This window comes from Notamacropus eugenii, chromosome 6 (assembly GCF_028372415.1).
Source record: "Notamacropus eugenii isolate mMacEug1 chromosome 6, mMacEug1.pri_v2, whole genome shotgun sequence".
Taxonomy (NCBI): Eukaryota; Metazoa; Chordata; class Mammalia; order Diprotodontia; family Macropodidae; genus Notamacropus; species Notamacropus eugenii.
In genome coordinates, this window is record NC_092877.1 from 387,747,843 (window position 1) to 387,774,491 (window position 26,649).

The following is a 26,649-nucleotide window of genomic DNA, read 5'->3' on the forward strand; positions in this document are numbered from 1 at the left end:
CACTGGGACGCAGTCTCTGTGCCAGAGGGTGGCAAAGGGCCAAACAAGAACCATGGAGGGGCCCCTCTGGGCTGTCAAGGTGAGCAGCACCCTCTAGTGGCCGCCAGAAGAATCGCAGCTCACTCAAGAACAAAAGGCAGGGCCTGCCTCTGAGGAGCTGACATTTTAGTGGGGGTGAACTCCAGGGCTGGAGGGAGGAGGAATGAGCCCACTGAGCCCACCTCTCACAAAGGCCTCTGGGTGGTCTCTGCTTAAGCTTCCCAAGGACTCACGGCCTCCATCTGGGGCACACAGCACTCTGTGCCAAGCAGTCTAAGTGAAGCAAGTGCTGCTCCCTCCCTACCACTGATGGTGGGAGAGGCCGTGGGCACTCTCACTGGTCCCAGGAAGCCTAGATGGAGTCCTGATTCTGAAGATGAGAGGACCAACCTTGGTTCTCAAGCTTCTTCCATGAAATGAGGATCCGGGAATCTAAGATATTTCCCTTCATCCCAGCAGAGAGACCAACCCACAAGGGCTCGCTGTGCTAAGCAATGGAGATAACAAGACAAAAAGCAGACAACCCCTGTTCTAATAGGGCTTCTGCTCAAGGAAAATGTCTATGCAATAAATACAAAATGGACGAGCATGAGGTAGCTTTAGGAAGTCCTCAGGAAAGGCTTCATGGGACAGCCAGTGCTGGAGTTCAGTCTTTCAAGAATGGGAGCCTTCTGTGCAGCAGGGCAGCCAGTACCAAGGCCCACCAAGGGTAGATGGGCCCAGAAAGTCCTACCTGGGCTTACGAAAATCACTCTAGTGGATGGCCCTGGGGGTGCAGATAGATAATACCAGCCCAGGTCAGAGGTGATGAGGGCCGGAAACCATGAGGTGGGAAGAGGGGTGGATTGGGGGGGCCAAGAAAGAGTTCTTTTGGCCATGTTTGTCTCAGATGTATACCCACTGCCTAATATATTACAGTCTAATGTAAGGAATTTTGAAAACCTGCTTCAGAGGCTCCAATACACCAAGGGCCAACCCTCTCACCATGGCTGGGATGTGATTCAGCCATCACAGGGGGCTGGGGGAATGGTCTACTTTGTCCTTTGAATTTAGAATGGCCAGAACTTGAGTATTCAATTAATAAAGGGTCACAACAGGCAAATGTGGCTTGAAAGGCAGGATTCACATTCAAGGACACATTCCATCCAGGACACTATACTTTCTTTGCAATTAAAAAGAAAAATATCAACCAGCATCTTAAGGTCAAACCCACATTTTAACTAAGTAAATTATTCTATGTTAGGTTTTTTTTAGTAGCTCAGAAAGATGGGTGACTAAAAAATCACTGGTTTTCTTCAACCAAGTCCAATCTCCACTGAACTTTTTTCTTTAGAAAAGAGAGTATTTTCTATAAAATACTGCTGGTAAATTACAGAAACATTTCATCTCATCATTCAACACTAAAATAACACTAGATGACACCTCTCAGTCAAAGGCTTTCTTGGTGTGAATATAGAGTATGAAGACAACAAGTCTTAACAAATGGGCTAAGTCAACAGTTAAGGTTTTGAAGCTCTTTTTCCTCACATACATCCAGGACACCAGGACTCAGTAACCGACTAACCCCCAAGCTTGTCACTCTGGACAGCTGCGCTGCCTGCTAATACTTACTACAGTGTGTCGGGAGGGCCAATAATGAGGACTTCCCATCGGTAGAGATCGTTGTCATCTATTAAACCAGCTGAAAAGCCTTCCACCGGATTCTTGTTGAGCTCTGTGAACACAGGAAAGTTCTGGTAAACCCCAAGCACAAAATCTGGCGCTGGGCAATGAATAACGCATTCATGTACAGAACGCAAGCATGCCATGTGAGGCCAACCCTGGGGGGCCGGCGGGCAGGCTAATGTGAGCCCAGGCCTAGGGGGTGTCAAACACCAGACAAAACAAGGACCTTGTTGGTAACAGCCAGCTTTCTCCACCCAGAACAACAGGGACTTAATCAGATTGAATCCTCTGGTGAAAGCAGAAGTCTGAATTCCTTTTTGACTGGTTGCTAAGGTATGATAAGACAGGAAGCGCTATGAGTGCAGAAGAGACACAAACGGGAATTCCAAAGCACTAGGACTGGCCCCATGCTGGAAGCGGCTGGCGCAGCTGTTATCACAGAACCGTTCTTGTGGTCCTGTCTCTTCCTCCCTGGGCTAAGCCTAGCCCCTAGAAATACCAAGATCATAGATCTCAGCCTCAGGTTCCCGGGTTCCCCAGTCTTCTGCCTGGCTAAAGCCAGGATGTATTTTTAGCTGCCTGTGATCATTAAATTTGGTTATGATTCTATTGTCCATTGTAAATGTATTCTAACAAGTTAGGGTAGATTTAAAAAATTACTGGTTTCTTCTGAAATCAGTTTTTAAAGTTGGTGCAAAAATTATTTTCCCTTTAAAAACCATCGGGAGAAGCAGGCTGGCTCATCTCTTTGTCAAGCTGAGTGTGTGAGCCAACATGTCCCACTGCTCTCAAGCACAAGGCAGGCATTCTGACCTAACCAAGGACGCGTCCAAATAACTAGCCATCTAATGTGAGAGCGTTTGCATGCAGGCACGTGTGGCTGGGCGCTTGTTGTGCCTTGATGACCAAGCTGCAGCAGCCCAAGGAGGGGGATCTAGCCAAGCTGCACTGGATGGTGCTCCAGTTAGTGGGTCCAAGATGGTGGTAAACATAGACACAGAGAGCCCCACCAAGTGGAACTATTTCAACAACAGAGGTTTGGGAATTTCCACTTTGTTGTTCAAAATCTCCCAGATACTCTCCACAGAGCCTTAATGGGGTCCCCTTACTGTAGGGGCATATCTGTAAAAAGTCTGGAAAGACGCTGGAGCTGGAGCAGACCCTGCCTGCTTTCTGAGGCCCAGCCAGCCCACATTCAGAGAGGTCCCTTATTTGAGAGCTAGCCGCTTGGTGTGTTTGTCCTTTGTTCTCCAAGAGGTTTGTGATACTGAAGAGGTGATGCCATAACTTGTAAATGAACTGGATTTAAGTGAGATAGGGCTGTGCAAAGTTACTAGCCTCACTCTCTCCTCCGGAGCCATCTGGGGCCAGTGGCTAGGTTGGATCAGGATGACTTGGAAATAGTCCCCACCCCCCATTTGGTGGTGAAACCAAGGTAAAGACAAAAGGGACCCCAGAGGGGATGAGATAGCCGCAGAAAACTCCCCAAGAAAGGGGGTTAAGAATTCTGGCTCTAGAGGGCAATGAGGACCTGCATGGCAGCCACAGTAACCATGGGACACAAGATGATGAAGGGAAATTGGCGGAAAGAACACCAAAGAGATGTATGAAAGCCTCCCAAGGGGCAGCTCCTCAGACACTTGTGGTAAAGCCACGGAAAGGCAGGCATAGAGGGGTCGCAATCTGAAGCACTGAAGGGAATACCCATACTGAAATGGATCTGGAATGCAGGAACAGCTTGTCAAGCTAAGGAAAAGACAATGTTCGGGAGACGATGAGAATCTTCAAGCATATCCCTCAACTGTCCACAATCATCCTACTTAACTGGAGAGGGTTCACTTCCCACGCACCTGGTGAATATGTGTTTTTACAAATGTTTTCTAAAGTAACTTAGATACTAACATAAATTACTGCTGAGCAGTAATAAAATAACAAGTACAGACACACACGCACTTTTACGATAAAGTAAAATATATCAGTAAGAAAATATCAAACTCATCCTATTGTACCAAATGTGAAACTCTTGTTCTTTTATGGCAACATTCCAATCTGTCAACACTGACCACTACATGTTCAACTTGTCTCCGAGATCATCTCTCTGACCAGGCTGCTTCCCTTTCCTCATCATCCTCTGCTGGATGCCCGTTTCTAACCTGCAGCCTCCTCTTCGCACACATTTAGGATTTCACAGATTGGGGCTCCCTCCCCTTCCCCCCTCACACCCCCACTCTCCTTATCTTGACCCCTACAATTACTCCAAACTCAGTAAGCATCTCTGAAAACGCTTTTCTTAAACACATAAGCTCCCAGAGCAGGTGTGTGCCACTCTTTGTATCCTAAAGAACAGTGTCTGGCATACAATATTGATTAATAAAGGTTTGCTGATTGACTGAATGATTGATCCTGTGTGCCAAGCACTGTGTGAGGACACAAATACAGAGAACAAGATAATGCTTGTCCTTACGGAGTGTACATCCTAAAAATGGAACATTCCCACTAAACTTCTCGGTGAATTATCTATCTTGTCCCTCACTGCTACGTCAGAACTGACATGCTTGTCAACACTGGCAAAAGGACAGGCCCCGCCCTCCCTCCAAAGAAGAGATCGCTCTTTCAAATGCTAATAACCTAACTGCCAAATTCAAAAACCTTAAAATGAAATTTAAAACATAAAATCTTCATCTTCCTTGAATTTCCTTGTGGCAGAAGGAAAGGAGGGAGGATGGGAAGGAGGAAAAGGAAGGAAGGAAGGAAGGAAGGAAGGAAGGAAGGAAGGAAGGAAGGAAGGAAGGAAGGAAGGAAGGAGTTATGATGTGCTAATCTCTACTTCAAATGGAAACTGAGAACACCATCTCTCTCTCTCTCAAGGTTCCTGGGAAGATCAAATATGAGAATAATTACAAATATTCTCTCATTTGATCCTCACAATAACCCTGACAGATAGGTGTTAGGTGTTATCATCCCCATTTTACAAGTGGAAGAAACTGAGGCTGGATTTGAACTCAGGTCCTCCTGGCTGCCCCTTGGGTGCTCCTACTGGATGGTACCTGGACTGGGTCTTCCCAGGATCACTAAACAGGACTCTCTATTCCAACGAGATTGGTTTCATTCCATCTTCCTCCCTGATGCCTCCCCTCTGGCTCCTAGCCATCCCCACCCTACTTCAGCTCTCCTCCTGCCTAATCCCCTCCCTCCTAGGTTCTGTGCACCCTCACCCACATGCGAGGTACCCCAAAATGCCCCCTTCTTCCTACCACCCTCTGTACAGCATCTGTCTTTGGGGACCACACTCTCTCTGCTCTGTGTTTTGTGACAGATCCTATCTCAGTGGTCCCTCCATGGTCTCCTTTGCCTGATTCATCGTGCAGGTCATCATCCGCATCTGAAGCCTTCCAGGTGCAAGGCTGGCCCCCTCTGGGTGCCCTACCCCTCCAATTGCCCTGGCCTTGACCCCACATCTCCTGCTTTCAATCCCATCTCTCACCTTCCACAGCCTCTGCTCACTTCCTGCTCTAGAACAGATCCAGAGCTGAAAGCACCTTGGAGCCCACCGAGTCAAACTTGACCCAGTAACTCCAATGGCTCCTTAGTACTTCTAGGAGAAGATGCTCCGGGGGGGGGGGGGGGGGGGGGGGGAGTTGGGGAGGGAAGATAATGCCCAGACACATCTTCCTGAGTTCAAATGTGGCCTCAGAAACTCAATGACTGTGTGACTCTGAGCAAGTCACTTAACTCTGAGGGTAGAGAAGGGTAAATAAATGTCTCCTCTCTTGGTGCTGGAGGTCTCAAGTAAAGCCCCAGATCTGGCAGCAGCAGCAGGAGAAGCTAAGGCCATGGAGTGCCAAGCCAAGGGACATGAACAGAGAGAGACTGCACACAGAACTATAAATTAAAATCAACATAGGGTTTTTTTGGGAATGTGGATTTCTTTCAGAATTCTTTAAAGCTGAATTTTCATAATGTGAATTTACAAGAACTGTCTGTACTAAGATAAGCTCCAAATAGGTACATGATTTTGACATCATGAGCAAATCAGCGACACTTGGAAACTACATATCAGGTTCTACAGATATGGCATGACCAAACAAGGGGGTACAGAGGTTCACAGGAGGTAAAATAGGTAATTTCAACGATGAAACAAAACCAATGTATCTAAAATTAGAAGAGAAGCAGAAAACTTGAGGAGGGGGATCTTTACAGCAGGTTTCTCTGATAAAGGTCTGATTTCTTGGATATACAGAGAACTGAGTCAAAATTGATGAGAACCATTCCCCAAATGATAAATGATCAAAGTACACGAACTAGTAGTTTTTAGAGGACGAAACTCAAGCTTTCCAGAGCCGTATGAAAAAGCTCATCATCAATAATTTAATGTAAATTAGAAATAACTCTGAGGTGCCACCTCACACCCATAAGATTGGCTAAAATGACAGACAGGCAGTGACCTAGTCTGGCCATTGTGGACTGTGCACACCTTGGACTGGTGACATCATCAGGTCTATACTCCAAAGAGATCAGGGAAAGAGGAGAAGGATACAAATGGACAACAATATTCTGAGGGGTGGCAAGAAACTGGAGACCAAGGGGATGCCCGTCAGTTACAGAAGGGCTGAAACAAGGGACAGCGTGTGAAGCAGGCACAGTCACACAAGGATGGAAAGATTATCAGCCACACAGTGACCCACTTGGAGGACTCCTCACCAAACATGTCCCCCACCTTTGAGAGAGTAGATTTTCTTCTCTTTCTCTTCTGAAATGGTTAAGGCCAGAATTGGTTGTGCGTGACTCAGTACATCTGACCCAGGGTTGGGTTGTCTTGTGTCCGCATTTCTTCTACAGGGTTCTGCCATCTCGTGTTTCGGTCATTAAAGTCCTCCACCATAAGGCTCTAATCTCATTCCAGGATGGTTTACATAATTCCTCCCATTTACATAGGTTCTAGCCCAACTGGTTTCCTTGCTGATTAAGCACTGACTGTGTGCCAGTCAAGGCGTACAAAAGAAGGCAAAACCAGTAGCTGGCCTGAAGGAGCCAGTTCTGAGGAGCAGCCATGGGGTGCCCTGGCAAGTGTCCTAATGTGGGGGCAATGGACATCACTTCCACTAATTCTCTGGCTCCTACTCACTTCAGCAGCTTCCTCTCCAGAAGGAAAACCTCCCCAGGTTTTTGGGACATCTTCCTCTCCCTCCCTGACCACTCCTCCAGATCACACCCGCTGACAATGGGTGTCCTCATCAAGGATTTCATGTCCATCTGTGCCCCAGCTGCCTCCTGGACATCTTAGAGGGGATGTCCAGCAGACATATGAACCTCAAAATGTCTAACACAGAGCTCATCATCTTTCCCCCTAAATCCTCCCCTCTCTCTCCCTCCTCCTCTCTGACTACTGATCTCCCTTGGTTTCCTCTAAGTCCCAACTAAAATTCTACTGTTTACAGGAAGCCCCTTCCAACCCCTCTTAATTCCTGGACCTTTCCTCTGCTAATTAATTAGTTCCTATCACACATTTGTTTGCATGCTGTCTCTCCCATTACATTGTAAGCTCCTTGAGGACAGGGACTGTCTTTCGCCTCCCTTTTGTGTCCCCCAGAACTTAGCACATAGATGGTGCTTAATAAATGTTTATTGACTGATCAAGATCCTTATGTTGGCTCATGTAAAGGCTTTTCTCAAAGGTCTGCCTTAAACTCTTGAAGCAAAACGCCTTCCACATCCAGAGAAAGAACTATGGAATTGGATCGCAGAACGAAGCAAATCATTTTCTCTTGTGTTATGTTATGTTTTGTCTTATGGTTTCTCCCATTCATTTTAATTCTTCTATGCAACATGACTAAGGTGAAAATGTATTTAACAAGAATGTATGTGTAAGATGGCACTCTGTCTTTGGGAGGGAGTGGAAAAAATCTAAGATATATGGAAAAGTTTGTAGAAAACTGAAAACAGATAAAATAATTTAAAAAAGGGTCAGATAATTCCTCAAGCTCTATAGAATTCGATCTAATTCTTACTACATGACATTCATCTTTTGGCTTTGCTCATTTCTGAGTTACAGTGATCTTTAAGACAAAGGAAAAATCAACATAAGTAATTTTTAAACTGTCAGTTTTCTTCATCATTTCTACAACCTGAATGTTGCACACTGGTGTGCCAGAAGAGCCCAGGTTACCACTTAATTGTTAAGCTCAAAATTACTTCAAGTTTACCTAAAATACCCCTCCAATCTATCCCGTTTCTCATGGTTTTCAATAATTCTTGTCATTTCCCAGGTTTTCTGTTGTATTCTTAGCAATTTGTATCAAGAAGCATATTTGATTCATAAAATATGTTGATTCATCCAATTCCACTCCAGCCTGGTTATGCCTCTTGGCGCTGCCTCATCTGGAAGAGGTCTGACCTTACCTGAGAGCAGGTAGGGAGGACCTCCAAAATCTGTGAAGCTGCTGCCTTCAATTTAGAGCTTGAGAACAGGAATAGAAACTGCTCTGGCCTATGGGGTGATCAAAACCGGCCTTCCATTTTAGACATAGCCCAGCTGCTAATTCAGGAGCAGCATCCAACAATTTCTCTAGTCATATTATTTACTAAAGAAGAGAAGCCACTGATGCGTTATACATGCCAGCTCTGCTCGGGGCTGGCTGTGGCTGGTGCAAACAGTATTTTCACCATTTCGTACACGTACGTGATTACTGGTCATGTGAAAACAGGCAAACACATTGCGACAGGAGACACATGCAGCATTTTCCCCCCATCACTTCATTCAATGCTCACATCAACTCCCTGGAAGTCAGACTGTCAGCGCCCCCCCCCCCCCCGCCCCCCCCCCCCCCCCCCCGGTCTCGGTGGGTGGTGGGCGTGACAGCTGCCCCCTTCTGGTTCCCACATGAAGAACATATTCCCACCCAGCTTACAACCAAGAAGGCCGGGGTGGGGTGGCTCTCTGGCCCCCACATTGCACTGCTATCTCTCCAATCTCCACTCCCCACTGCCCAGAACACTTCCAGTTTCCCTCCAAGTTCTGATCCCAGTTCTCTCCTCCTCAGGCCAAACTCTTTTACTTGCTTGTTTCGCCACGCTATGGTCGTCCCTTGTGATTTCACAGCAGCTTCCGGTACTTTCCACCCTGACACTACCTGCTCCTCAGTCAGCAACACCAGTAGGTAACAAAGATCATCCCACTGGAAACTCACGATGGCCTTGCCTGGGAGGCAGGACAATTATCACCCCCATTTTACAGATGAAGTTAAGTGACTTGACCAAGATCACATGGCTACGCGGCATTGTGGGTCCAACACTCTACTTATTGGGCCACTTATCGTTATTGTCCATGCTGCGCCCTTTCACTTCAGGTGTTCGGATGCTCTCTTAAGGATCTTCGGGGGTGGGTCCTCTAGGGAGAGGACTCTGAGATCCACACAGCCAGCCAGTGTCATCACTGGCCTTCTAAGCACACTGTTTCTAAGGTCACTTCTTCCTTGCCACTCACCCTGCTTGGGCTTGATTCCCTAACTGGGGGTCTGCCCTAACACATCCAGCCTCCACACAGCCACCAAAGTGGTTTTCTTTAAGTGAAGGTCTGTCCAGGTCCCTCAAATACCCCCGACTCTTCTGTTTGGGGCTGTGGCCCTTCACCAGCAGGTCCCACCCAGTCTCCAGTGTAGCCTGACCAGGGGAGGGTGACTCCAGCAGGAATGGTTCCCAGCACAAGATCCCATAAGTAGGAAACATTTAATAGAGGCCCAATGAATGCCGGTATTCAAAACAAAAAGTACCAGGATGATCACGCAAATTAAATCATGAGAAGATATGGAAAAGCAAGCCTAGGTTTTGCAATATTTAAAAATATTATTATGAATGTGGAAAAAGTTGCTGAATATTGCTCTGGGTGCTAATGGTCTATAAGACACAAATGAAGGCAAAAGACCTTGGGCAAACCAGCTGCAGTGGCCCACAGTCATCCCAGTACTGCCTCATCCGCACCAATAACCGTGGCCCTTTGCAAAGCACCCAAATGAACGTTCCATCCAAGAACCCTGGGAGACCTCAGTCATCCAGACGGAACCAAGTCAAAAAACTACCTGCTGGACACCTGGCTGGGTCAGTCAAAGAAAGCAGTAAGTAGATGCCATGCAACCCAAAGAGAACAAAGGACTGGTGCTATCCCTTCTCACACGCTAGACCAGAGGTCAGTGCAGACTCATTGGGAGGAAGGGCAATGAGCTGGGAGCCAAGTCTGGGCTTTGCTCCTGACCAGCTGTGGGGCCACGAACTGAGTCCTTGTGCCCCCTCCTGTCCTATGTTTCCTTATTCGTAAACTGAGGGATCTGGACCAGAGAAATAATCTCTAAGGTTCCTTCCAGCTCTGACCTGCTATCATCTTGTGGTATGTTCTTTTCCCAAAATAGCCAGACTAATGATTCATCATCCCAACTAGTCTTTGACCTCATGTGTGTTCCCACAGGGGCGCTAGGTGGTGACCTGGAGCCAGGAAGACCTGAATTCAAATCAGGCCTCAGCCACTAAGTAGTTGTGTGACCCAGGGCAAGTCACTTAACTGCTGTTGGCCTCAGTGTCCTCATTTGTAAAATGAGGATAACAGCACCTGTCTCAGAGTTGGGAGGATCAAATGACAAAAACAGTGAAGTGCTTTTTTAGTGCAGTGCCTGGTATATAGTAAGCACTACATAAAAGCTGGAATCATGATTGGGTGGCTGGGTGGCGCTCCAGTGGGTGGGGTCAGGAAGACCTCAGACACTTAATATCTGTGTGACCCTAGGCGAGTCATGCCACTGTTTGCCTCAGTTTCTTCATCTGTAAAATGAATTCCAGAAAGAAATGGCCAACACTCTGGTGTCTTTGCCAAGAAACCCCAACTGGGGTTACTAAGAGTGGGACATGGCAGAACCAACCCCAAATTCTTATACTGAGCTGGTCCTATGCTCTGCTTCACTGTCCCTCTCGAGAAGCTCTGGTGTTCTGATAACAATGCCATGCCTTCTGTGGCATTTCAAAGCTGACTCACTAAAAAGTCCTACTAGGGAGCCAGGCTCCACTGAGATCCCTCCTCACCATGCTGATCTGGGCTGTGTAGCCGGGGGCCTACTCGGAGCACACACTTGGTAGCTTCAGTCCACTGAGTCATGGCCTCTCCAGGGAGCCTGCACCATCATTACTCCTCTTCCACAACAAAAGAAAGCCTAGGACTGAGCCTGTCTGTGACACTAGATTAAAGGGGCTCCCTACTTTAATTAGCAATGCCCACATCTGAGCCCAAGGAACCCAAACTGCAGAGATAAGCCAAAATAAAATTGTAAAAAAGGCCTAAAATCTTGGCAAGAAAACCGCCATCCTAATCTCTGCTTTCAAATCCCATCTTGGTTCTTCTATTTTCCACAGACGAGCTCAGGAGAAGTCTGCCCAAGTACCCTTCCATCCTGATACAGGTAGACCAGGATCCCAGCCCTCCTCACACCCCACATCATGCAAGGGCCCACTGTCTTCACTACCAACAGATACCAAGTGCTGCCTACAGCCCACAAGTGGATTAGAGGCCCAAGAGCCCCAGGAAGAGCAGAGCCCCTCCAGACCACCAGGCCCTGCTTCCCTCCTAGCCCAACCCATTACCCCAGAAAGCAAGGCCTGTGGAGAGAGGATGGAGCTCCTGCTTTGGAGAAGCTGCAGCCTTGGGCTCTTTATGAAGCCAGTACAGCTTCTGAAGGCTGGAAAAAGCCAGTCCTCACCACCCAAGTACTTGGGACTATTTAAGACTCCACACATGAGGAAGACCCACTGGGAACCCCAGAGGTCTTCTTCTCCCCACCCGTCAGATTTGCAGCTGAAACCTAGGGCCTCCTTAAGAACAAGGAGCACCCTGAACACAGGAAGTGCCTGATCAATTCCCTTTCATCCATTCTGGAGTGGCTCAGTCATGAGGGTCACAATTCGGTACCACAGGACTCCAAGGCGGGCCTCTTCCCAACTCCACATACCTGCCCCAGTCTCTGGTGCTGCCTCTTAGTTAACCAAGCCAGTTAACTATAGCCAATTAGCTATAGTCCCTGAATCCAAATGCTGGGCCAGAACTATTTCCCAGCTGCTTTTCTCAAGTCTTTGCCTTCAACAGGACCATGACCAGGACTGCCCTGAGGGCGTTTATTTTTGCCAAAGACTCCATAATCTTAGCAATGTACCCTAGGCTACTTCGAGTAGTATCTTTTGTGCCCAAGTGAACCAGTGGACATCGACTGCAATTCACCAACACTCCCATGCATCTATTAATCTCACAAGAATCAGCAAAAGATGAGACAGCAAAGAACTCTGTTCAAAGACCATCTGATTAGGCAGCTTGGCAGCTCACGGAGGAGGCGGGCAAGGCACTGAACTGCCCCAATTTCCCATCAGTAAAATGGGGCCAACATAGTGCCCATCTCCCAGGGCCGTTGTGAGGATCAAGTGAGACTGCTTGTGGAAAGCACTCTGCCAACGTGAATGTGCTATACAAATGTGAGCTAGTATTACGAACATCAAGGGAGGTAACGAGGCATCTGGGCCTATTTAGTTTTCTTTCCCCAAACAATAACCCCTCAGGGTGGGGAGGGATGGGGAGTGTTCAGAGCAAGGCAGAAATGCCCTCCACTTGTATCCCAAAGAGATCATACAAATGGGCAAAGAATTCCTTATAGCAGCTTTGCGGTGTCCAAGAATTGGAATTTGAGGGGATGCCCACCCACTGGGGAATGGCTGAACCAGTTGTGGTATATGAATATAATGGGATACAATTGTTTCATAAGAAATGATACACAGTAACAGCCACCTTGTGCAATGACTGACTTTCATAGATTTGAACCCCTGAGCAATGCAAGGGTCTAAGACAACTCCAGAAGACTAGTGATGGAAAATGCTGCCGACATCCAAAGAATCTGCACGTAGATCAAGGTAGACCATCTGCTCTTTTTTTGTTTTGTTTCTTCTTTCTCGTCATTTCTTCCGTTGGCTCTAATTCTTTTTTACAACATGATTACTGTGAAAATGTGTTTAATCTGCATGTATATATACAGAGCCTACATCAGAGCACGTACCATTTTAGTGCCGGGAAGAAAACTTAGAACACTAAATCTTATGGAAGTGAATGTTGAAAGGTCAAAATGATTAGAAAATGAATTGTTCTACAGCTCTCGGAACACCCCTGCAGTCAGGCCTGGAGACCAGAGGGTCAGACTTGTTAGGGATCCGGTCAGCCTGGGAAGGTGACCTCTGGGAACACTGGGAGGTGTGTGAACTGGATGGAAAAGGCTTCCCCCTCACAGAATCTCTTTTCTTCCTTCCAGAAGCATGATTGCCCCAATACCAGTGGCTTCCCTAATGGCCTTGTGTTTCTTACATAAGCACAGGGTGGTTTCCTCTGATAGAATGGGAATCCGTAAGAGAAGGGATGGCTTCATTCCTTGTATCTGTAGCCCGAGGCCTAGCACAGAACCTGGCACATGACAGCTGTGTGGGCTGTTTGATTCATCACCCTTAGGTGGTAGTGGTGGGAGGCCTCTCCAGGAAGCCCACCTTCAGGGTCAATTACTTTGATTTGTACAAACTCATGTGTCCATACAATATTTTCTACTTGGTTTCCCTCTCTCAGAGTTCCCTCCACATCTGATGAGTTTCACACATTCAATTCCCTTTTTCAAAATGTTTTGCCAAGTATCTGTACCATGGGCTCCATATTGTACCCTCCCATGTCCACTCTTCCTTGACCCTCTGCTGATCCATTCCAACATGGCATTCCATGACAGTCTGTAACACCTGTAAAACTCAATTCCTTATCTGTAAAATGACAAATGAGACGATGTTTGAGAAATAAGTTGCTGCTATGTCAGGATCTGTAAGAACGTCCAAAATGACCAAAATGAAGATGGCCAACAATTCCTACATACAGCATCTTGCTGGTTTTTCTCTCCAGCAGTAATAAAATAGGACTAATATCTTTATTTGAAATCAAAGAAACAAAACCACGAGAGAGTTGGGACTAAAACCCCAAGGAAATAACTGAAAAGAAAAACCCAAGATATTTATATAGCCTCCTCTCTGAGTTGGGGGAAGGTGAGAACTGCAGCAGCTCAAGGGTCTGCCTCCCCTCCCCATCTCTGCCCAGTGTCTCTTATAGATACCTTTGGAAGTGTGGAGACATCTGTGTGTTGTTTGCTCTGTTTGACTGTGATCTCCTTTGGGGCAGCCAGGGGCTGGTCTGGCTCTTTTGTCTCTTTGGGGCTACGTGCAGCCTGGCCCTTAGAAGGCACTCAACCAATGTTTGCTGACGTGCTGACACACTGATGGGAGAGGTCACATCATTCCTCATCCAACCTCAGACAAATGTCCAATCATCACTCCCCTTTCTCCCAGGCTTCAAAGTCTGCTGGGTATAGACACATAATTCTCTACCCTGTTTTTCTATGGGACCCTCAGGAAAACACCTGGTTTCCTAACAAATCCTCTCACTTTAGCCCAGTCTCTTCTCTACACATTCTTTTCATCTCTCCTGCCATCTGAAACCTGTGCTCCCTGCTGCCAGGACTAGGCACCAGTCTGGGCAGAGCCCGAGACTGCACCATCAAGCCTCCAGAACATCCCTCTGCTACCACCACCTATCAAATTTTCCTCTGAAGATCATTCCACTGGTCTTTGTCAACTGGCCAATGACTTGTTTGTCACCGGACAACCTTCAGCTTGTTTGTCCTCATTTCTCAAGAAACTTGGTACCTGGTGGATCCCTTTTCCCATTCCCAACCCTAACCCTAACCCTAAGTGCGCTCACTGCCTTCGCAATGGGGGACTTCAACCAAGATGCTGACTCTTCTCCCAATGTGTCCCGCCTGGCCAGTCAGTGCCATACCAGACCCTCCACCACTGGCCTCTCTTGGTACTTCTGATCCTTACTTCCCCTTCTGCCTTGCCCCAGCCCTCCTTGTGCTACCTCTCCCTCATTCTTCACGGAGCTGACCCACAGACTGAGTAGGTCAGCTCCACAGTCAGCAGTCATCTCTTGCCTAAACCCTACATGGGAGCACCTGCATCCCAAGCCTTCTCCATCCAATCCACACACTGCCCAGGGCTCCAGGAGGGAGTCACCTCCCTAACAAGTCTGACCCTCTAGTCTCCAGTTCTGGCTGCAAGGGCACTCTTAGGCTACAGAACAATTTGTTTTATTATTTCCTGACTGACATGGTACACATCGAGTCCCCCACCCTGTACACTTGGCAGACTCCCTGTGGCAAACAGAGAGGTAGTGTGGCCTAATGGAGAAGGTTGCTAACACCTGGGTTCAAATTCCATCTCGAACACTGCAAGCTAGAAAGCTCTCTGCACCTCTGTTCACCTTGTCTTCTGAGAAGTGAGGTGGCTAACCTCTGAGTTAGCTCTCTCCCAGCTCTCTGTGCCCATGGTAGGCACAAGCCACTCTCAAGTAAGTGAGACTGCAGGTCGTTCGGGCAGTCATGCGGTCCTTACTAGGATGGAAGCACCATCTATGAGACATGTTTAGGGCCTGGATTGAGAGTCTGAGGACAAGGACTGCTACTGGACACCTGTACAGCTGTGGGCAAGTCTTTGCAAGGCATCCATCTTTACTTAGTAACGCAAGAATAGACATTATCAGTCAAAAAGAAATCTCTCAGAGGACACTCAACTGACTTCAACAATTTTTAAAATGTTCTGAGTATCAAGAGCATAGGTTTTTAGAGGAAGACGGAATTTCAGACCAAAGAGTATAACCTGAAATTTCAAAAACTTTACTTTCCTGCCACAGGAAGGCAAAACAGTAAGGCCGGTTCCAACAACGTAGTGGACGTGCCTGTGATGCACGTGTACAGTGGCTGAAGCCACTTTTCCCATTCCGAGGAAGCCTCTTTCTAGCTCATCCCTGAAGGAAAGAACGGGATGGATGGCAGCTGTTACAGCATCTGGGGGACATGCTGGGCAAAGATGGCTTGCCCATGATCCTGTCAAACAGAACTGGACCCATTACTGTGGTGCTCAGGAGAGCTTGCAGATGCCTCATCACAATCCAGGTCTAGGCTGGCTCCATTCTTCCACAAAAAGTTAGAAGGGGACTAGCTGGCCCAAGGACATGGTTAAAAAGCAATTAGATAGGTCTATTTCGATATAACTGGTTTCTTTTATAACTCTCCAGACTGGGTCCTTAGACTCCACCAGATTCCAGAGAGGCCCCAGATGCAAAAGAAGGCAAGACCTTCAATCTAGTACAGGGACCTCATTTTACCTAGAGGTCCAAGAACATGCCCAAGTCCCCTCCCTGATTTCCACAGTCTCCTGACCCCAAAGTTAACAAGCTCATTTCAGGACAATACAGTTCACTTTCAGAGGACCAGGAGATTCCAAGGCCAAAAGCAGCTCAGGGACCAAGGCCCTGTGTCTGCCTGAACAGCCTCCTCCAGACGCCCCCCAACTGACCAAGGCCCTTCTCCTCCTGTGGCTGGTCTGAGCAGACGACAGTGGGACAGCCCCTTTACATCCCAGGCAGCCCAAGGTCACTGGCTTCTTGGCTCCCTAATGCCTCTGTCTCCCAGAGCCACGCTTAGCTTCTGGCTCTAATTGTGCCCCTTCTAGACTTTACTTTCCAGGCTTATCCCATCACATGCGGCAGTACCCCTTGTGTCTCAGCACAGGCCTCCATCCACAACAGGAACAGAGGCTCTCCCATCTCACCAGGGCCCCCTGGAATTGCCAGGTAATCACCTCCTAAGAGAGGCCTTACCTGAGCAGAGTGGATCAAGCTACCACAGGGGCCCATTTCCGATCTTTGTCTCCGGGCACATAGGAGTCACCTGATCAATGGATGCAGGTCCAGAAAAAAGCCCACTTTCATGTCAAATCTGTACCAAACTTTCCTGAACTAGTATTAGTCAGGGCATCGATGAGATTCTTGTGCCCAGGAAAAGTGGAATTAGTGGTATCTGGCAGCTTGATGGCAGTGTCCTGCCTAAGATCCTAAAGCATGAGTCAGAAGGGGCTTTCATGGCCAGGGGATCTAACAACTGAGGAAAATAAGGCAGACGGCAGTGAAGAGACTTGCTCAGGGCCACCTGTTAGGAAGGGGTCAGTACCCACTTCTTTTCCCTCTGCTGAAAACTCAATGCTTGTCATCAGTCACAGTCAGCAGACAGTTTGATCTCATCCTATGGAACCAGCCATTGTTCTGCCCCCTCCCTCCCCCGCCGGCCCTCAACAGACTGGCACTCCTCACTGAAGAAATCACTCCAGGTCACATGGCTGGTCTTTCTGAACTATAATCAATTACCTCTTCATGATTCCAAATTTTTTGAAATGCAGAAACTGATATAACTCAACTGACCTGTTGTAAGGGCTTTCTATATACCCAGCATCAAGGCTGAAAAGAGGCAGCTGGGTGGCTCAGTGGACCTAGAGTCAGAAAGACTCAAATTCAAATCCAGCCCTAGACAGTGAATAGCTGTGTGACCAGGGCAAGTCACTTAATCTAGTCCCTTCCTCTGTAAAATGGGGCTAATAACAAGGTAGCTGTGAGAATCAGTGAGGTAAGGCACTTCGGAAGCCTCAAAGCACTACCCACAGACCAAGTATTATCACTGTTATTAAAGACAACAGCTGGATAATCCACCAAGGACAGCGGCTTCCTGGCAAAAAAAAAAAATCCTTTGATTACCTGAGAGAGGTAAGAAGACAAAGCTGTGTGCTCAATTAGGTGAAGTTCTATTGGAATGATCTGGCCCCAAAGGACAGACTAGGCTCTGGCAGACTCTGGCCTGATACCAAGACCTTCCTCACCGTGAGTGGGGTTCCTGCTCAGGTATCTCTGGGGCCAGGTGCGTCAGCAGGATTCCTCTGGGATGTGGGGGGTGATACAGAGCTATTGAGGCACTGTGGAATCCAATGATACAGTGATTTCTAAATGGCAGAAATTTACTATTACGAAAAGCCATTGGAGGAAACAAACAAATCATCCTTTCTTATCAGAGATGATAAAGCAAAAATCACCAACCAAAAAGGAGAAGAGACACTCAGATGTTACTACTTTCTTCCATAAGCAGATTTTTTTTCCAGAGAAATACAAGCAGTTGCTCTCCCAGCTGCAACAACTTTCAACTCAAGAGACCAGAGCTCCAGGGGAAACTCTGGAAAACACAAGCAGCCAAGCCAAAAGGGAAAAACAGCAAACTGAAACCCAGCCCCAGCAAGGGTTCCCCATGGAGGCTTCTCCAAAGGGAGCATCTGCCCTTCATGTTGAAAACAGAATCTGTCCAGGACAACAATCCGTCAAGGTGCTGAGGTGGCTGTAGTCTCATCAATAATTAAGAAAGGACAGTTTGTTTTGGTTGAGTTGAGAGAGAAGCATGGAAGTAGAGAGAGCAGGAGCTGGCCTTGGGGTTGGGGAGAGCCAGCTCTCAATCTCGCCTCTGTTACCAATTCCATAGTGACTATAGGCCAGAGCTTGGAGCACCAGTGTAAAATGAGGCCGGCAGGTGAAGAGATACAAAGCAGGGAAAAGCCTCTGTTAGCTTGGGGAGACAGCGTGGGGAGACGGCATGGGCCGACTGCAAGGCCATACCTGCTGCCTTCCCCAAAGCCAGGCCAGCAGAGCCAGCCAAGCCCCATTCCCAGGTTCTCTTCTACGTGGCTCCCTCTACCAAAATGGCATTAATTAGCCCAAAGCACTGAGGAAAGTCTCCATGGCTGCCTTTGGATGCACCACCACTTCACTAGTCATTCCTCCATCACATGCCTGCAGTGGTGATGACCAAGCATAAGGACAGGACCATGGAGACGGAGACCTCCCAAAGGTATTCAGGGTGACAGGGAGCTCCCCTTCCAGGATCTGACGTGTCCAGATATGAAGGAAATCCAATTCAGTGCTACTTCAAGAGGAAGAAGGCAAAGGCCTCCTCCATGAACAAACTGGTCTTCAAGCTGGAGGTTCTCCAAGGCAGAGGTGACAGGGCCTCGATGGCACAGGAACCCAGAGTGAGGAGGGGCATCATCCAAGCTGTCCTTCCTAACCCTAATCCTGAATGTTCACTTGTATGATGTGGAGACGTTGGGAGGGGGAATAGAGTGGAGGACTCACACGGAAAACAAAAATCAAGATTTTTTTTAAAAAATTAATTAATTAAATTAATTGATTGATTTTTTAAAAGTTAATTTGTTTTGTTTCCAACAATCACTTCCTTAAGTCCCTCCCTGAGACGGCGTGCAGTCTTACATGGGTTCTACACATACATTTTTATTAAACACATCTTCACATTAGTCATGGGGCAGAGAAGAATTAGGGCGAATGGGAAAAACCAAAACATAACAAGAGACAACAGTAATAGCCTGCTTCATTCTGCGTTCGAATTCCATGGTTCTTTCTCTGGATGTGGATGGCATTTTGCATCATGAGTCCTTGGAAATGGTTTAGGTCCTTGCATTGCTGTGAAGGGCTTAGTCTATCAGAAACAGTCCTCACACGTTGTGGTCGTTGCTGTGCACAAAGTTCTCCTGGTTCTGCTCCTTTCACTCAGCATCAGATCATATAACTCTTTCCAGGCCTCTCTGAAGTCTTTCTGTTCATCATTTCTTACAGCACAATAGCATTCCACTACATTTGAGTACCATAACTTGTTCAGCCATTCCCCAATGGATAGGTATCCTCTCCATTTCCAGTTTTTGGCCACCACAAAAAAAGCTGCTGTAAACATTTTTGTACATGTGGGACACATTCCCATTTTTATGATCTCTTTGGGATATAGTCCTTTAGAAGCAATATTGCTGTGTCAAAGGCTATGCACATTTTTGTAGCCCTTTGGGCGTAGTTCCAAATTGCTCTCCAGAATGGTTGGATCAGCTCACAGCTCCACCAACAATGCGTTAGTGTTTCAACTCTCCCACATTTCTCCAACATTTATCATCTTCCTGTTTTGTCATGTTTGCCAATCTGATAGGTGTGATGTGGTACCTCAGAGTTATTTTGATTTGCATGTCTCTAATCAATAGTGATTTAGAGCATTTTTTCATGTGATTATAGATATCTTTAATTTCTTCCTCAGAAAACTGCCTGTTCATATCCTTTGACCATTTATCAACTGGGGAATGACTTGTACTCTTGTAAATTTGACTCAGTTCTCTATATATTTTGGAAATGAGACCTTTATCACAGATACTAGTTATAAAAATTCTTTCCCAGTTTTCTGCTTCTCTTCTGATCTTGGTTGCATTGGGTTTGTTTGTGCAAAAACTTTTCAATTTAACGTAATCAAATTTATCCATTTTGGACTTCATAATGTTCTCTATCTCCATTCTCCATAAATCTGACAAATACACTATCCTTTGTTCCCCTCATTTGTTTATAGTATCAGCTTTTATAGATCATGTACCCATTTGGACTTTATTCTTGTATACAGTGTCGGGTATTGGTCTATGCCCAGTTTCTGCCACACTTATCCAGTTTTCCCAGCAATTTCTGTCAAACAGTGAATTCTAATCCCACAAGCTTGGGTCCCTGGGTTTATTAAACAGCAGACTACTATATTCACTGACTATTGTGTCTTGAGTACCTAACCTATTCCACTGGTCTACCCCTCTATTTCTTAGTATGAAGTGGAAAAATAAGGATCTTCTTCACTTGGAATGCTCCAGAAATGAAAAGAGTGCCAAAACTCAGGAAAAATTCATGTCTTTGCTTTCAGAGACATTTCCTCTGGTCTCTCTCTCTGTGTATCAAACCTGACTTGGTGTTGTGAAAAACTCTGGAATGCCCAGCAGTTCTCAGGTAAAAAGTTGGAAGGGAGGGAGGGCCCTCAAGTGGCCATTTGGCTTAATCTGCTCATCTTACAAGTAAGGAAAACGGAGGCCCAGAAAGGTCCTGGGACAGGTGGCACAGAGCAGAGACACAAGCTATTAGAATTCTTTTTTCTCAAACAAATAATGAATTCCACTGGGCCAAGGCTCACAAGCACACTATGAGAAATCACGACTGGAAAGGATAGCGCTAACAGCTGCCCACAGTTTCAGAGGCGGCCTTAGCCCCAAGCCTGCCTCCCCACTTCTCAGCAGTCAAATCTTGTTCCTATCTACCTTTACAAGAGCAGCAAGAACACCCTACAAACCTTTATACAGACATCTCACCCATGTTCCAGGCTCTCCTTACCTCCCTTGTGCACCACTAGTCTCCCTATCTCAAGCCCCCTCCTCCAAATAGTCTATATTCATAGACTGTTCTAGGGTGTGCTCATGTGGGAGAAAGGGGCTATGATAAGCCTCATTTTCAAGATGGTGGAGTAACTCTGGAAGCCCTTGCAGCTCCTTGCCACAGCCTCTTACCAGGCAGAGGAAACGGGTGCATGGCCCACATGCTCCTATCCTCATTGGGGTGCTCTGTCCAGCCCGGCCAAGCCTAAGCCTGCCCTATGTCTACATAGTCTCCAGCAGAGCCAACACCAGCAAGAGCATGGCAGTGGCCTTACCTATGCAGTTTCCCTTTGGGACCAATCCTGCCAGGTTCTCCATCACCCTTGGGACATGGGCCCTGGGAGAAGAGCAAACTCCAGGGCCCCTGGACCTGTTTACTCCCTGTTCACTGGCCGTGCTCCCATTCTACCTGCAAAGCCAATTCCTCTATCCTCCCAATGGCACTACACTGGTCAAGATTGTCCCTCTGCTTTCCACAGAAATCCTAGGGGGGAGAGGGGCTTCAAGGGCCACGTAGGCCAGCCCATTACTCATTCTAACTCTCTATGTTTTTACAGTGAAGTCTCTTGAGTCCCTAGCCACAATTTAAAAATGCTCTAAGTCACACTAAGTCACAGAACTAGAGAATCTTAGGACAGGACTCCATCACCTTTCACAATATCAGACTATGCAGAAAGGTCAGAAAGAACCAACCAAAACTTTTATTGCAGTTTTATTGCATTTGTTGAAGAAAATGAAAGGTCATTATATTTTCTGGGATACTATCTCAAAGGTAGTGCCCAGAAAAGTGACAATTACAACCAATTTTCTATCATGTTTTTGAAAATTCATTATCACTTGAATACCTTCAATTATCTGAAAAAGCTAATAAGAACACTTCTGAAATGTGCATGCACATGACATTACCCTCTCCTACAGTAAAATAAATCTGACACTCCCCTTCGGAAACTCTGTATTCTCACTTTTTCTTAGGTCCATGACAAATGGAAAGGCCCATATACACCCCAATATTTAGGGCAGTACTTTGAAGGGGTAAAAAAGAACTCCAAACAAACACAAAACCCACCAACTGGAGAATGGCTAAATGAACTGTGATACGTGAAGTTGACAGAGTCTCTGTATTCTGAGAAATGAGAAAACAGAAACAAAGGAAGACTTAGGGGAGTCACCTTAGGATGCCATCAGCCAAGGCCAGAGTGAATGCTCTGAGATGATCACACCGAAGCTTGGCCCCAGACGACAAATGATCACATCTTTGCTGTCCTTCTCGACAGGGCTGAGGGACTATGGAGGCCGACTTCAAGGAGCCATTTTTCGCTCCCTTTTAAAATTATATGTTAAATGGACCGCTGGAAGAGGCAGAAGGGCATGCTGGGAAAGGGCCATGATGGAAAAACGAAAGATACACACACACACACACACACACACACCATCCACTAGTGTTCCACAAAGCCTTCAGAAGAATTCATTAGCAATTACTTATCCAGATTACTGGTATCAGTACAACTTCTGTCTGAAAGATTGAATACCAGGTTCAACAGTGCTCTATGGTCCAATTTCACTGGTGAAAGCCACTCACCCAGCACACGTTTGACAGCTCCCTCCTCCTGGCTCCCTATTACATAATTCTCATGTTACAAGAGAAGTTGTTGGTTATCAGAGACAGTCACACAAGTAAAAATAGCCCTGATTCAAGGGGCCAGAACTTGAGAAGGTGAAGGAGCACACCCCACAGAAACATTCCATATTAAGAAATCCACCTCGGCTCCTAGCCCTGTACCACACCATTCCCCGCAACATGGAGACCACAAGGTGAGAAATGAAGAGGTGTCCCTCCAGGCTGGACCACGTGGATTGTAAAAGGAATTGGTGTTTTCCAACTGCCAAGAGAAATGAAATCTTGCAGAATGAAGCAGACTCTCAGACTTCTCATTTTATGCTTTGTTTTGGTTTTTCTCATGGTTTCTCCCATTCGTTTTAATTCTTCTATGCGACTTGACTGATGTGAAAACATGCTTAATAAGAATGTATGTGTAGAAGCCATATAAGATTGCAAGCTGTTGTGGGGAGGGAAGGGGAGAAAAAGACTTATGGAAGTGATTGTTGAAAACTGAAAACAAATGAATTAATTAAATTTTAAAAAAAATGAAATCTTCATCCCTCAAAGAACCTGAGAAGCAGCAGATTTCTGTTTTCCTTCATCATGGGCATCTACCTCCCACCCCAGAGGAAAGCAGCTTTCCATTTCGAGAAGCCTTTTCAATGGAAGTTCAAGGATGATCAAGGACCCAGGACAGACACCCAGAGGCTGGTGGCACACTGAGCACCCCCAATCAGACAGTCATTTGAGGAACTGTTCCCATCATTGGCTCTTCAAGCTCCCTCAGGCTTCTCAGCACATCATTTGTTCCTTAAGACACTGGGATAACAAAAAGGGGAATCTAGTTCCTGACAGGACAAGCAGGTGAGCTCCTCATGATCACAGGAGCCCAGCAGTTTTGCAATTTCTTTCATTTCAGAAAGCCCAGTTTCCTACTCTGTATCTCACAAGACCTGACCATCCCTGTTCAGACACCACAAACTTCACGCCCAAGAAGCTAGCCAATGCAGTGGCTCAGACTAATGGCCCATCTAACCTCGACAATGGCAACAAGGGGGAACAGGCTGTTGGAAAAGAATGGAGAACAAAGCATAGTCTTCAGCACCAGAAAAACAAAACACAAGCTATGGAGCCAACCTGATACTTCTATTTACAAATGCTCCATGCTGGCTGTCTCTAGGGAGCACCCCTAGAGTTGGACAGCTCAAAATTTATCATGACAGAAAAGGTCACTCTCAAAGCACTGTCCTGGGTTCAAATCCCACATTTCCACGTCACTGTCTACAGTGTGACCTTGCACAAATCCCTGAACCTCTCAGAATCTCTGGCTCTCCATCTGTACAATGAAGTCCCTGAAACCTTTTAGCTAAATCTAAGATTCTATGAAATCACTCAACACCAGAGGAAGAAACTCCCCTTGACCAGCTCCTGTAGCTTTTATGGCGCCCCCTTCTTGTACCTGATTCTTGGCCTTATTTTGTCTTCAGATTACCTTCTGCGAGAGATCAGGAAAAGCTCCTAACACTTACATTTAGACAAACGAGTACCCGATAGTGCGCGTTACTGGTGCTGTGAGAGGCGAAGAACCCACAGCCCAGGCGCCCCACCCCCTGCAGACTTGAATTCGTGCTGTGACCCTGTGCCCTTCGGTCTAACCCTCGTGTGGCTGGTCTCCTACAGCAGTTCATGAAATCTTCCCTGGCTTCCTTGCGTTCATCCCAGAGGCCATTTTTTATGGCTCAGTCACCTCCCACTACTTTCATGGAGCGTGTGTGTGTTCAGCTACTTCCCATGGACATTATGGCCTCTTTTTCCAGTTCTTTGTCTCTGGTGTACGGGGAGGCTTTCTTTTTATCAGTGATCTCCTCAGGTAAGAACTAAAGCGCAGGTATCACTTTATTTGCACAGTTTCCAAACAGCTGTCCTGATTCCGATGCCTTAGAGTGCCCCCCATTCCTTCTGAGGTAACATTTATCTTACTAGCAATGACGTGAAATATTCTTTCATATGGTTAAGACCACTCACCAAGGAAGGAACAGCTTCCAGCCTTGACTACCCTTTCCACTGTCTTTGACAACTTCAACACCAAACTGATCTCAGAAAATCTGACACAAAGATGCCCTCCCATCCATCCCACCATTTCCCTTCCTGTCTGAGGTCATTGGTCATTACAAGCTCTGAGGCAGCACAGGCTTACTTTGTGCTGTGGATTCTGGTTCCATTTCCTTTTGGGCAGTTAGTGTGGGGAGCCTTTTCCCTGCCCATTTCCCCAGTCTTCTGAGAGATAAAACTGTCAGCAAATTCTATCCAGTCTCATAGAAAGATGCTCTCCCTGTAAAGTGAATTCATTCAGTGCATATATATGGGCAAACAGGGATAGAGCCCTGAGCCTGGCCTTTTGGCCTCCCACCACGGGGCTCCATTCTACCTTGGACTGTCACATACACTGCCCCAGCTTCCCCTCCCCTAATCCTCACTAACCCCTCATCAGCTCCCACCTTCCCATGATCACTCTTTTTCTTCCTTCACTGCTGCCTTCTTCCCAAGTTCTCCCAGGAGATCCTTAGAAAAACTTCCTGGCAGCTGGCTCTCAGGATCCAGCAGGCTCAGAAGAAACAGGGGTGGAGGGGATGCATATGAGCCCTGTAGGCTGAACAAGGTAGAAATCGAGGTAAGCTGATAGGAGGGGGACATAAATCTGAACATTATGCAAGACTGGCCTGAGTGCCAGCTTGGATATCATTCTGTGGGTAACAGTGATCCACTGAGGACTGAAGAAGGAAAGCAACCCCACCGGAATTGTGCCCTGGGAAAACTGCCTATAAGCAACAAGTAGCACAGGAAAGGCAGCTGGGTCGCCCTCCAGAGAGGAGCGCTCTGGCTTCCAAACTCCCCAGTTAGCTGGAACTGGTCTCCCTAAGGCGCAGGATGTGCTTTTCTGGCTCCCTGGCCATCGAAGGCCTGGTCCTAACTGTGCTCTGACTCTCCTGGTTCTCCTAGGACCCCTTACTAACCCTCCTCCTCGTCCTTGTCCCTACCCACAGCGCTGCCCAAAGCCTTTCTCCTCCGTGATCTATCACATGGGGACATCTCCTCACCTCTCCACCGGCCCAGCTCCAGTCTCACTTCATATTCCAAGCTCTCTAAATCCCGCTCCTTCCTACTTTTCCAGGTTTTTTTACATTCCTCTTTTTGGCCCATCAACACCAGCCTACTGACATCTTCCTCAGACACAACATATTCCATCTCCTGAACTCAGGCCTGAAATCAGTCTCCTTCCCCCCCCCCCCTTCTTTTAGTAACTGTTTTTAAATTTGTTTTTTATTTTTAATATTTTCTTTTTTTGTAAATCTGAGTTCCACATTCTCTCCTTCCCTCCCCCACCCATTGAGGAGACAAGCAATATATCTATTGTGCACACAAAATCATGCATCTGTATTAGCCATATTGCAAAACAAAACAGAGAACACGAAAAATAAACAAGATTTAAAAATTATACCTTAATCAAGGTCTCCTCCCCTGTGGCCGCTTCCCCATCCCCACAGGCATCAAAAGCCCCCTCTCTGGGTGGAGAGGAGTCAGAGCTATACAAGTCTTTCCATTAGACCGGGAGCTCCTGGCGGGCAGGGCCAAGCTCCCGGTAAAGGCTTCATATCTGCCTGCTGACTGCTGAGAAGACCACATTGAGCCAGGAGCCAGATAGTGAGGGACAGAACAAGGGTAGTAGGGTGGGAAGAGAACAGAATCCTACAAGTGGTTCATTAGTACCAATGCTCCCTAACAACACCTGGATTTGGGGGAGGAGGAGGGAATAGGCAAGTGAATTCAATCTGAACCTCAGCAACACTTTGGAGACCAGAGCCCGGCCTGGTGGTCACTCCACAGAGGACATGGCAGACACAAGCCATTCACATGACAGAGACTCCAGGCACCCAGAGACTGAAGTAGGGAGGGAGGCATGGCCAGGCCCCTTCACCAAGGCAGAACTCCACCCCTTGACCCCTTCAAGGGACCTCTGTGGGCCTGAACTTCTCTACCATGAGTGGGACGAACTCCAGTTTCTTAGACACTGACTCTCCAGAGACGCAGGATCCTAAACTTACCTGCATCAGGCTGAGAAGATGAGCTCCTTCAGC

General features: G+C 47.0%; 1 protein-coding gene across 1 annotated transcript in view; it reads right to left on the reverse strand.

Annotated features, from left to right (window-relative positions):
• The window catches only part of UBE2G1 (ubiquitin conjugating enzyme E2 G1), a 55,023-nt gene that overhangs the window by 20,108 nt on the left and 8,266 nt on the right, over positions 1 to 26,649 (reverse strand). Inside the window, exon 2 of the mRNA XM_072621545.1 lies at positions 1,651 to 1,753. Coding sequence (XP_072477646.1) covers positions 1,651 to 1,753 — 103 coding nt within the window. The remainder of the gene's footprint in view (positions 1 to 1,650; positions 1,754 to 26,649) is intronic.